Genomic DNA, 12,274 nt, shown 5'->3' with positions numbered 1-12,274 from the left:
GTGTTCTCTTTTTCTGTGTTTTTAATGATTACAAAGGTGTCATCCACATATCTGACCCAGAGTTTGGGTTGAATTTGCAGTAAGACTGTTTGTTCTAATCTTTGCATTACCGCTTCTGCTATGAGTTCAGAGATGGGTGAGCCCATGGGTGTGCCGTTGATTTGTTCATATATTTGGTTGTTGAATGTAAAGTGTGTTGTGAGGCACAGGTCCAGTAGTTTAAGTATGCCGTCTTTGTTGATAGGTTCAACGTCCTGTTGTCTGTTCTGTATGTCCAGCAGGTTGGCTATTGTTTCTCTGGCTAGGGTTTTGTCGATAGAGGTGAACAGTGCTGTTACATCAAATGAGACCATGGTTTCTTCCTTGTCTATGTGTATATTTCTGATGATGTCCAAGAATTCCTGTGTTGATTGTATAGAATGTCTGGATCCGCTGATCAGGTGTTTCAGTTTCTGCTGTAGTTCTTTAGCCAGTTTGTGTGATGGTGTCCCTGGTAGTGATACTATGGGTCTGAGTGGGATGTCTGGTTTGTGCACTTTAGGTAGTCCATAGAATCTGGGGGTGTTGTTACTTTCAGGTTTCATTCTCTGTAGGTCAAACCTGGTTATCTGTCTATTTTTTTGTAGGTTCCTCAGTGTGTTGTTTATCTTATTGGTGAGCTGTGGGGTGGGGTGAAACTCCCTCTTTTGGTAGGTGTTGGTATCTGCATGTAGTTGTTGCACTTTTTGGATGTAGTCTGCTTTGCCCAGGATGACTGTCATTCTGTCTGACTGCTGGTAGTATGATTATGTTCTTATCATTTCTTAGTGATTTTAGTGCTTCCCTCTCCTTGGGGTTGAGGTTATGTGTTTGTCTTTTCCTTGTTATCAGAAGTAAGATACTTTTCAGTCCATTGTTCCTGAGTGTGCATTCTAGTGCTGCTAGGAAATCTGCTGTATTGGCATCCCTGTGGTTGTAGTTGAGTCCCTTGGCCAGTATTGTTCTTTCCGTGTCTGTGAGCTGTCTGTGGGAGAGGTTTCTAACCCAGTTGTGTGTTGTGGTGTCCTCTCTGTTGTGTGTTAGTTTGGCCATTTTTTCTTTTAGTGCCGTTTTTTTGCGGTGTATGGTCCTGTTCTGTTCTATGGTGACGGCCTGCTCTGTGGTCCTGATTGGTGGTTTTTGAAATTAACGATTTTTGGCGCGCAATTTCTTGTCTGTATTTGTGAAGTCTGTTGTGAGCATCTGTAATCATTACCTGGAACATCCTGAATCCATTCTGTCTGCTGTGTCCCTGGCTTGTGGGTTGTTGACTGGTGGTCTGTATCTGACACGTGGTGGAAGGATTTGATTCTTTCGGCATTCATGCAGGAACCAGAGTTGTTCGTATGCGGCACTTCGGCGGTTGGCACAGGATTCCCATTTCCTGGCTTGTCTTAGCGTCTCTCGCCCATAGGTGTTCAAAGTTTGTGAGAAGATTTGTAGCTCGGGTGCTCGTTGTTGTGGTTCTGTTCGCCGAGCTGGGAATTTGTGTTGCAGACGTTCCATCCCTTGTCTAGGTGACATCCTCAGTGCTTGGGAGCCTCCTGTGAAGTACTTCTGTGATCTTTCCTCCGCCATTTGTAGTGGTTTGGGCTCACCCATCTCTGGACTCATAGCAGAAGCGGTAATGCAAAGATTAGAACAAACAGTCTTACCGCAAATTCAACCCAAACTCTGGGTCAGATATGTGGATGACACCTTTGTAATCATTAAAAACACAGAAAAAGAGAACACACATCAACGCCATACTCACAGGAATCCGATTCACTAGAGAGGAAGAAAAGGATAACCAACTCCCATTCCTAGATGTGATGGTACAGAGAACACCTAACGGAGAATTCACCACAAAGGTATACAGGAAAGCCACACACACAGACCAAGTCCTGAACTACGAAAGCAACCACCCCAAGACACACAAAAGAAGTTGCATCAAGACACTATTCAAAAGGGCCACAACACACTGCAGTACACCAGAACTGCAAAAAGAGGAAGAAGAACACCAATACAATGTATTTGTCAAAAACGGATACCCACGCAATTTCATCAACAGATGCCTAAGGGAAAGACAACGGAACGAGGACATGCCGCAACCCAAAGGACTAGCTACACTGCCATACATCAAGAGCATTTCCGAACTGACAGCCAGACTACTGCGACAACTAGGACTCATAACAGCACACAAACCAACAGCCAATCTCAGACAACAACTCACCAGAACGAAGGACCCGATACCCAGCATGAGCAAAACCAATCTAGTGTACAAAATCCCATGCAAGGACTGCACAAAACACTACATAGGACAAACAGGAAGACAGCTAACGATCCGCATCCATGAACACCAACTAGCCACGAATCGACACGACCAGCTATCCTTAGTAGCCACACACGCAGATGACAAGCAACATGAATTCGACTGGGACAACACTACTATTATAGGACAAGCCAAACAGAGAACAGCCAGGGACTTCCTAGAGGCATGGCACTCATCCACAGATTCAATCAATAAGCACATCGACCTGGACCCAATATACCGACCACTGCAACGGACAGCTGGAACTGACAACCGGAAGCGGCAGATTCAAACTGCTACAAATGGCGGAGGAAAGATCACAGAAGCGCTTCACAGGAGGCTCCCAAGCACTGAGGATGTCACCTAGACAGGGGACGAAAAGTCTGCAACACACATTCCCAGCTCGGTGAACAGAACCACAACAATGAGTACCCGAGCTACAAATCTTCTCACAAACTTTGAACTGATGCTCAGTAGCAACAGTGTATACTATCTGCAAGATGCACTGCAGAAATTCCCCAAAGATCCTGAGGCAGCACCTGCCAATCCCACAATCACTTTCATCTGGAAGGACAAGGGCAGTAGATAAATGGGAACACCACCGCCTGCAATTTCCCCTCCAAGCCACTCACCACCTTAACTTGGAAATATAGCGCCATTCCTTCACTGTTGGTGGGTCAAGATTCTGGAATTCCCTCCTTTAGAGCTTGTTGAACTACCTATGGCACACGGATTTTAGTGATTTAAGAATTTCACCACCACCTTCTCAAGGCAACTAGGGACAGAAAATAAATGCTGGCCAGCTAGCGACACCTGTAACCTATAGGCAAACAAAGGGAAAGATAAACAGTTTTCCATTTTGGATATTAGTGAGGGTGATGATTCCTCAAACAAATGTAGCAAGAGCCAAGTTCATGGCATCACAAGTGGTTGAGCTGCACAGATGGTAGAGGGGAAGAAGAATGGAAGGGTAAGATGGAAATAGGTTAAATAGTTAGGGGAATTGAAAGCTATTGCTGCAGCATTTCAGGTGACTCCAGGATAGGACAATGCCTCCCTGGTGCCAGATTCAGGGAGGTCATTGAATAGCTGACAGCGTTTGGGTGAGATGGATCAGTCAAATGTCATGTTTTACATTGATACAAGGTAATAGATAGGAAAGTGAATGAAATTCTGAAAGCAGAGTTTATTCTTCCCTATACTATGTGGTAATGAGTTTAGAAATAATAATTTGAGGTGAATATACACGTGACTGGGAGGACGTTAGATTTCTGGGGGGACATTGTAACCAGTTCGGGAGCAGATGGAACCCTATACAAGCACATTGGCTTATATCTTAGCAGGATTGGGAAACTATGATGCCCACAGGGAGATTTACTCAGGCTGTAGAGGAGCATTTGAACTAGCTTGTCAGGGTACATGAGAGGGAACTTGATTAGATGGGTGGTGGTTTATCTTGAGGGTCACCACATCTCAGGTGAGGAGAGAGGTTGAGAAGAAGTGTTTCATGGTAACCTCAGCCAGTGTGGGGATACACTTGCGATCATTCTGCATCGCAAGCCAGTCATCCAGCCAACTGAGTCAACTGTTGAGGGTATATGCGTGCCTGACTTCATCTCTAGCTGAAGTCTGATCATGGAGGGATTCTCCTCCATTATGGTGGCTGAGTGCTAAAATTTTCATTTTAAAGTTCAAAGATCATTTCAAAATCAAGATTCCTTCTCTCTAATTGATCTGGAAAAGCAACTCTTTCTTGAAAGCTGGAGAAAATCTTATATAGGTATCGATGGGATATCACTGGGGCTAGGTCAGCACTTATTACCCAGTGGACAGGTAACAGTCAAACACGTTGCTGTGATCTGAAGTTACACATAAGGCTGACCAGCTAAGGGCAGCAGGTACCTTTCCCTAAAGTAATTACTGAACCAAATGGATTTTTTCCTAACAATCAACAACAGTTTCATGGTCAACGTTAGGCTCTTAATTCCAGATTTTTATTGCTACGGTGGGATTCAACTCCAGGTCTCCAGACTGTTACTTGGGATCTCTTGATTCATAATCTAGCAATAATATCACTAGGCCTTCTCTTCCCCTATTGGTCCACCAGCCTCTAGAGTCTGCTCAGCATCCTTAAACAAGTGAGTCTGCTGCCATTAATTGGCAATTCGAGGCACATCATTGGGTGTCTGTTCCCCACACATTGAGGGACTCTGACCTCCAGCTGACCCTGATTTTGGTCAGGCTGTCATAATCGTACAGGGGAAAATCCCAGTCTTTGTTAACAAAATGTTACCACAGTCATGAATCTAAGAAGTAGTGCCAATTCCTATTTCTTCCACCTGTGCATTTACATTTCTCATTCAATAAGCATGTGGTACCTAGATTTAGGCTGGATTACCTACAGTGTGGAAACAGGCCCTTCAAAGAGTAAGCCACCCAGATCCATTTCCCTCTGACTAATGCACCTAACACTAGGAGCAATTTACTTTGGCCAATTCACCTGGCCTGCAGGATGAAACCCGCACAGACACAGAGAATATCCAAACTCCACACACACAGTCACCTGAGGCTGGAATTGAACCTGGGACCCTGGTGCTGTGAGGCAGCAGTGCTAACCATTGGGCCACTGTGCCACCTACAATATTTCTTTTAGCAATCAGTCAATGTATAAACAATTTAAAAAGATGTTGGTGCTTACAGCATACACTGGGTAAAGTTCTGGGCAATTCAGATCCCAATCGTTGATATGGGAGCCAATTTGAACTCCAGGAAATCCCAAATCTTTCACACAACGATGCATTTCCTGAACAGCGAGTTCTGGGTCTTGCATGGGCAGTGTACCAAGACCAGTGAATCTCTTTGGGTGCTCACGTACTATGGCTGCAATGTCATCATTCAAAATATGGCACAGATCCAGGGTGTCCTTGGGTTTTGCCTAACAAAAAAAATCAATGTTCTTTTATTTAATATAAGTAACCGAGTTTTCTGAGAGTATGTTCTGATAATTCTGTAAATATCATTCTCTGCACAAGTCATAAAATTTCTTAAATCCTGAGGAATAAGACAAATACTTTTCTATTCTAGTAACAAAATGTACATAAATATATAGGGCACAATTTTATGCAGAACCTTTTGAGGTTGGCAGCAGGGGGAATATTTAGTTGGCTACTAAGATGCCAGAGGGCACCTTGCTTCCTACCTGCATTTACTGGTGTTAAGTCTGGGGTGGAAAAGCTTATGGTTGACCTTCCTGTCCAAGCATTAATTGACGTCCTTAGGTGCGTGATTAATGCCCACTTAATGACCTCATGCTCCCTACCGCTGGTATTCCAAAATTGGGCAGAGGAATCTCCATGCAGGAAACCTTATCAGGTTTGCTTGAAAGTCCCTGGAAATGGATTGCTGTTCAAAGGCACTCAGTGTCTGAAAGCCACACCCTAAATTCTTGCCTGCAAAACATCTCCCCTCCATGTCAAACCCCAGCCCACAATTCCAACTCCACCCTCACTCACTCCTGCCCTCAGGTCCATTGTTGATTTTGGGCTCTGTTGGATACATTGCTGGTAGATGCCATCATTCCTAGTGGCACTGCCTGCAATGGAGACCAATGGATCCTATCATTAATTAGCAGCTCTCAGTGTCTGGATTTCCATCCCCAAGATAGTTAATTCCAGGAATGACTGATAATGGTCACAAATGCTGGAGTTGCTGAATGTAACCTAAGCAACGCGGTAATCTTGCTGTCCAAGTGGGAGGTGGGAGCCTATCACCTAGATTTAATTCTGCCCATTGATTGCTGAAGTGCCTCAATTCAATTATAAAATCTTTTGATCTTATAAATAATAAAATAATTTCACCAAAACTAGAGTTACATTTTGTTCATTGTTAAGCATTATGTACATATTTATTCAAAAGACTAACTACTTTATGTACTAAAAGTGAATGTTTACAATTCATATATAACATATTGTGTGATCTATCAGGCATGGCTGAATAAATTGGGACGTATGTTTTCTGAAAAACTGAACATGGAAAGGTGACCTAACAGAGGTAAAGGTGGCTGGTGAACACAGGAGGGATGAAAATGTGTTGCTGGAAAAGCGCAGCAGGTCAGGCAGCATCCAAGGAACAGGAGAATCGACTTTTCAGGCATAAGCCCTTCTTCAGGAATCAGGATTCCTGAAGAAGGGCTTATGCCCGAAACGTCGATTCTCCTGTTCCTTGGATGCTGCCTGACCTGCTGTGCTTTTCCAGCAACACATTTTCAGCTCTGATCTCCAGCATCTGCAGCCCTCACTTTCTCCTCGAACACAGGAGGGTCTCAGTCCAATTGGACTGACATGAGCTGAAAAATGTGTTGCTGGAAAAGCGCAGCAGGTCAGGTAGCATCAAAGCAGCAGGAGAATCGACGTTTCGGGCATAAGCCCTTCTTCAGGTTCCTGAAGAAGGGCTTATGCCCGAAACGTCGATTCTCCTGCTCCTTTGATGCTACCTGACCTGCTGCGCTTTTCCAGCAACACATTTTTCAGCTCTGATCTCCAGCATCTGCAGTCCTCACTTTCTCCCAATTGGACTGACACCCCTCTTGGCTTAAGAAAGGACTTTAATGTTTGGCTTTTTACCTTCATTTCTTTATTTCTTCACTTTAATATGAAGAAGACTGTAGTGCTGAACTTTTTCATTTGCATCTTTAGTTTTTTAGTTCTACAACTGGGATTTTGTACTTAGGTATTTTGTAACTATTATACACTTTTCAATTGCACACTGTTGTACCACGTACTTGAGTACACATGATAATAGAGCCTAAATTTAAATCTAATCTAGATTTAAAGTTATAATAAGATTCAAAGGGCCGGATGTATAATTTGCATGTCTAAATAAAAATTAGTCACTGAAAAAAAACCCAATAAAGATCTCATGTGAAAATTGTTTAGAATTGTGATGATGTAGAACTGGCTATCACAGAGAGTGGCTGAAGCAATTAGCATTTAAAAAGACGTTAATTAAATATATAAGCAAAAAAGGGAAAAAAAAATATTCAAAGGATAAAATGAAATACAATAGAAAGATGATTGTGAGAAGAATGAATTTTGGTATACATTTGTTGTGCCGATTGACTTGTTCTGTTCTGTCTGTTATCTGTAATTCTGTGTATTAAATGATAATCAATTCTAATTGGTAATAGTTGTACAGGCACAAGAACCTGAGATGGCTGGACAATACATTTTTCCAATACAATTGCCTCTGCCTCTGTTTAACACTCACTGAAATCATCATTCATGCCTTTCTTTTCTCTTGGGTCAACTATTCCAATGTTCTCCTGGCTGGCCTCTGTAAGTTTGGACTTACCAAAAATATTACTGCCCAGAATCAACTTCCAATCATTTTTCATCCAGTACTTCCTGACCTAGTTTAACCCTTTGTCAAGAAATATCTCAATTTTAAAATTTTTGTCCATGACTTATGTCACTCACTAGCTTTTTAACCTCCTCCACACATACAATCCCCTGCTATATCTGTATTCCTCTAATTTACTGGCTCTTACACATTGCTAATTTTAATTACTTCCTATTTGCCTTCAATTGCATTGGCCCTAGTTTCTGAAATTCCATCCTAAACCTTCTGCTTCCTGCCCTCTTTGCTCTATTTAAACTGCCGTAAAATTGTATTTCTTTGACTAAGCTTTTGGTCACCAGTATTAATAACTTCTCATGTAACTCAACTCAAATTTATGTTTCATAATTCTACTGTGAAATACCTTGCATTAAAATATTATAAAGAACTGTTAGGACAGTCCCTCCCAACCCTCTAAATCTCTATCATGTTTCTTCCTTCTGATTCTTTTCATTTGCAGGTTGTTTTTTACAAGTCTTGGTTGAATCATTTGTTTTCTCTCTCTATTCTAATATCCTGTGTGTTTTCTGATTCAGGCACTTTTGATTTCCATCTCTTTCCATGCTATAGAGTGAAAGGAAAACTATTGAAACAGAAGAAGGAGGGAAATATAAAGAAAGAAAAGGTTAGGGAGAAATTAATAAAAGTGAATTGGGATATTGAATGTAAGTGATAACAGAGACAGACAAGGTGGATAGGAACACAAAACCAGAAGGAGCCAGAGACAACATTTCACTACAATTTAATAATACTGTATTGATAAGACTTAATTAGCTATGAATTAATTTATGACATCCTGTGGTCATGAAGACAAAGATGCAAAAGTGAGAAGATAAAATTGAATCACACAATAAGGGATGGAAGTTCAAGGAAAAGTGATAAGAGAATGAAAAGAGAAGAGCAAAGGGACAAAAGAAGTAATGAGTGTGGCAAAGTGAAAGAGAAGTTGGAAAGTGAAGGAAAAATTACAGAATGAAGAGTGAAAAGAAGAAGTGGTGAAAAGGGAAGTAAACAATGAATGAAGGAAATTAGAGAACAAAGGTGGAAAAAGGAGATTGTGAAGCATTGTAAAAAAGAAGTGATGGAGGACAGCAAAATAAGAAGTAAGATAGAGAAACATAATGCTACTGAACTGTGTGAGAGAGAAGGGTTTTTGCATTATTTATAAGCAATACAATTTTGTACCACTTTTTTTGTTACTCTTGCTTCTTTAAGCGTGTCTTCTTTGCTGTAGTGTAGGATCAGTGAATCAGTTCTGTACAGTATAGTATAATTTGAAACCCTGTAAACCTGATTATAATTTGCACCTGGTCAACATTTTATTTTCTGCACTCTACATTTCTACAAACAGGGCTTCCTATATAATTGACATGCTACATTTATGGTTGTTACACCTTAGTTTTTAAGAGGTGTCAGAGGTACAGATTTGATAATAGACAAGCCTTCAGATGGACAACCCAACCCTGCTGTGAACACTTTGAAGCATGAAAAAGATATAACTTGTTACAAGGTACTTTCTTTTGCAGGGACAGTGAACAAATAATATAGCCAGAATGGCAGTGCTCAAATCTGGTCTGGTCCACAAACTTACCCAATAGTTGAACATAACAGGAACAGTAGAAAGAGCCTGCATTGTTACACCTGTAAAATAAAATGTTTTGTACTTATAAATAAGTTTGATTATTTCTGTTGCATTCAGTTTTCGGTTCCATAGGCTACCGATTAATTGTGATGATGGAGTCACATGAGCAGACAATAACTTGCACTGACTGTGATACCCAATTTTTAATTGTTCAATATTTGATTACGAATGTCAATGCAACTTCTTTGTTCTGTGTGCTGTTTGTTAAGCCTTACCTTTTTTAAAAATATAATTCAGGGAATGTGGGCCTCATTGGCTGGGCCAGCCTTTATTGTGCCTCCCTAATTCCCCTTAAGAAAATGGTGGTAAGCTGCCTCTTGAACCACTGCAGTCCATTTGGTATAGGTACACCCACAATGCTGTTAGGAAAAGAGTTCCAGGATTTTGACCCAGGAATATTGGAGGAACAGCAATACATTTTCAAGTAACTTGGAGAGGAACCTGCGGATAGTGGTATTCCCATAAATCTGCTGCTATTGTCTTTCAGCAGTGTGGTTACTGAGAAAGAGAAATTAAGCTGATGTAAGAAGCTGTAAGCATGAGAGCAGATATAAAAATTACTCTAAGTAAAACTCCTGTAAATATATGGTAGTATATAGTAGGTCATCTTTGAATATCTGAAAGGTATAAAACTGAACAAATGTCAAAGGAGATAGTGAACCAAATGTTCCCATACTTTAAATGTCCGTTTCAACTGAATGTTGTATGTCCCTTAACGGATGTCTTTTGTCCCTTATTTCGAGGATGGCTGTGGGGAAACGAGCCTCGAATCTCATCTTGCCTTGCCTATTGACTTTTTTTATGAGCATGCACACTGTGACCGCTAGCCACCAGGGATAGTTATGATTGCTGCATACGGTACTGTTTCTGAAAAAATTGTTAATATTACTGCATTAGAGTTCACCTAATCTGATGATAGTGAGTTGGACGTTTATGTTAAGGTTATACAGGACTTTGGTTAGGCCACTTCTGGAATACAGTGTTCAATTCTGGTCTCCCTGCTATAGGAAGGATGTTGTGAAACTTGAAAGGATTCAGTATAGATTTACAAGGATGTTGCCAAAAGGTAGAGAGTTTGAGTTCTAGGGAGAGGCTGAATAGACTGGGGTTATTTTCTCTGGAGCATTGGAGCTGAGGGGTGACCTTATAGAAGCTTATAAAATCATAGATAGGGTGAATAGCCAAGGTTGAAAATGTGTTGCTGGAAAAGCGCAGCAGGTCAGGCAGCATCCAAGGAACAGGAGAATCGACGTTTCGGGCATAAACCCTTCTTCAGGAATCTTTATGAAGTGAATAGCCAAGGTGTTTTCCCCAGGTTAGTGGAGTCCAAAACTAGATGGCATAGGTTTAAGGTGAGAAGGGAAAGGTTTAACAGGGACCTAAAGGGCAACTTTTTTCATGCAGAGGATGGTGCATGTATGGAATGAGCTGCCAGAGGAAGTGGTGGAGGCTGGTACAATTACATCATTTAAAAGGCATCTCAATGGGTACATGGATAGGAAGGGTTCAGAGGGATATGGGCCAAATGTTGGCAAATGGGACTAGATTAGTTTAGGATATCTGGTTGGCATGATGATTTGGACCAGAGAGTCTATTTCCATGCTGTACAGCTCTATGACTCTATGATTCTATAGTACATAATCCTGGGTGGAGAATTGAGGAGTCCAGCTTTAAATGTTGAAAGTGTCAGATGTACCATTCCTGGTTTCTGACAGTCTTGGTAATTATATTGTAACTACGCTGTCATGTAACAAAAGAGAAAGTGAGGATTGCAGATGCTGGAGATCAAAGTTGAAAAGTGTGGCACTAGAAAAGCATAGCAGGACAGGCAGCATCCGAGGAATAGGAGAATTGATATTTTGGGCATAAGCCCTTCATCAGAAATGGTTGGGGGGTGGGGAGGAGGCAGGCTGAGAGATAAGTAGATGGGTGGGGGTGGGAGTGGGAGCAAAGTAGCTGGGAATGCTATAGGTAGGTGCAGGTGGGGGGTGATGGTGATAGGTTGGAGGAAAGGGTGGAGTGGATGGGTGGGAAGGAAGATGGACAGGTAGGACAGTTCAAGAGGGCGGTGCCAAGTTGGAGGGTTGGAGCTGGGATGAGGTGCAGTGAGGTCCAGGTTCAAGTCCCACCGGCTCCAGGGTGTGTAATAACATCTCTCATCAGGTTGATTTAAAAAAAAGTTAAACAAAGCATTTAAAAAAGTAGACCCATGCCGACTCTGGTTCTCTTCCATGGTTATGTTCATGCTCAGGTATTATTGGAGAAGGAGCATGTGGTGCCCACCAATGCTCTTGATGGCTTTAGAGAGAGGTGGGCACTGCAGGAGATGCAGTGCTTTATGTTCCCATCCAACTCCAACTTGATTTAGTCCCTTCCCGCTCTTCCTTCCACCCTCACTTCCCCTCTCCCCCTGGCACCTTTATAGTTTGCATTGCCCACAATGGATTTGTTTGTAAATATTCAATTGGCTACCTGGGTGTTTTACTGACAGGCAATAGGTTAAAAAAAAACAAACAAAACGTCAGTGACTTTGGTGATGGGAAGGTCACTCAATTTTGTGTGATAACACTTCAGGGTAGAAAAAAAATTAAAGCAGACCAAGGGATGGGTCTTCAGAACTGTTTGTCCTGGGATGTTTATTTATTTATAACTGTATATAACTATTTATGCAATGAGTAGGCTTTATTTTGATTTTTTTTTTTCCAGTTCAGCTTCCTACATTATTATGCATATTAAATCCTAAGTGGTCTTATTAAGATAGATGTGGAGAGGATGTTTCCTTCTATGGATCAGTGTGAAATTGATAGATAATGGAGTTCAGATTTTAGTTGCCCACTGAGAGGATGGACAGTCTAGGTGTTGTACATTATCTCAGAGCAGAAAGCCAGCAAATATCCAAGCAGTTTGTAAAAGACATGACTACATTTGAT

The 12,274-nt window shown here is 41.5% G+C and overlaps 1 protein-coding gene across 1 annotated transcript in view; it reads right to left on the bottom strand.

The window, feature by feature from the left end:
- Window positions 1-12,274, bottom strand: part of acmsd (aminocarboxymuconate semialdehyde decarboxylase) — a 60,246-nt gene that overhangs the window by 39,808 nt on the left and 8,164 nt on the right. The window contains exons 4-5 of the mRNA XM_043694053.2: window positions 9,294-9,343; window positions 5,007-5,243 (exon numbers count right to left, since the gene is read on the bottom strand). Of these exons, the coding sequence (XP_043549988.1) occupies window positions 5,007-5,243; window positions 9,294-9,343 (287 nt within the window). The remainder of the gene's footprint in view (window positions 1-5,006; window positions 5,244-9,293; window positions 9,344-12,274) is intronic.

The sequence above is a fragment of the Chiloscyllium plagiosum genome, unplaced genomic scaffold, assembly GCF_037043375.1.
Source record: "Chiloscyllium plagiosum isolate Xiang-an unplaced genomic scaffold, Cpla_swu_hap1 HiC_scaffold_7, whole genome shotgun sequence".
NCBI lineage: Eukaryota > Metazoa > Chordata > Chondrichthyes > Orectolobiformes > Hemiscylliidae > Chiloscyllium > Chiloscyllium plagiosum.
The sequence above is the reverse complement of the archived record's forward strand: the minus strand, read 5'-3'. Positions and strand labels throughout refer to the sequence as shown.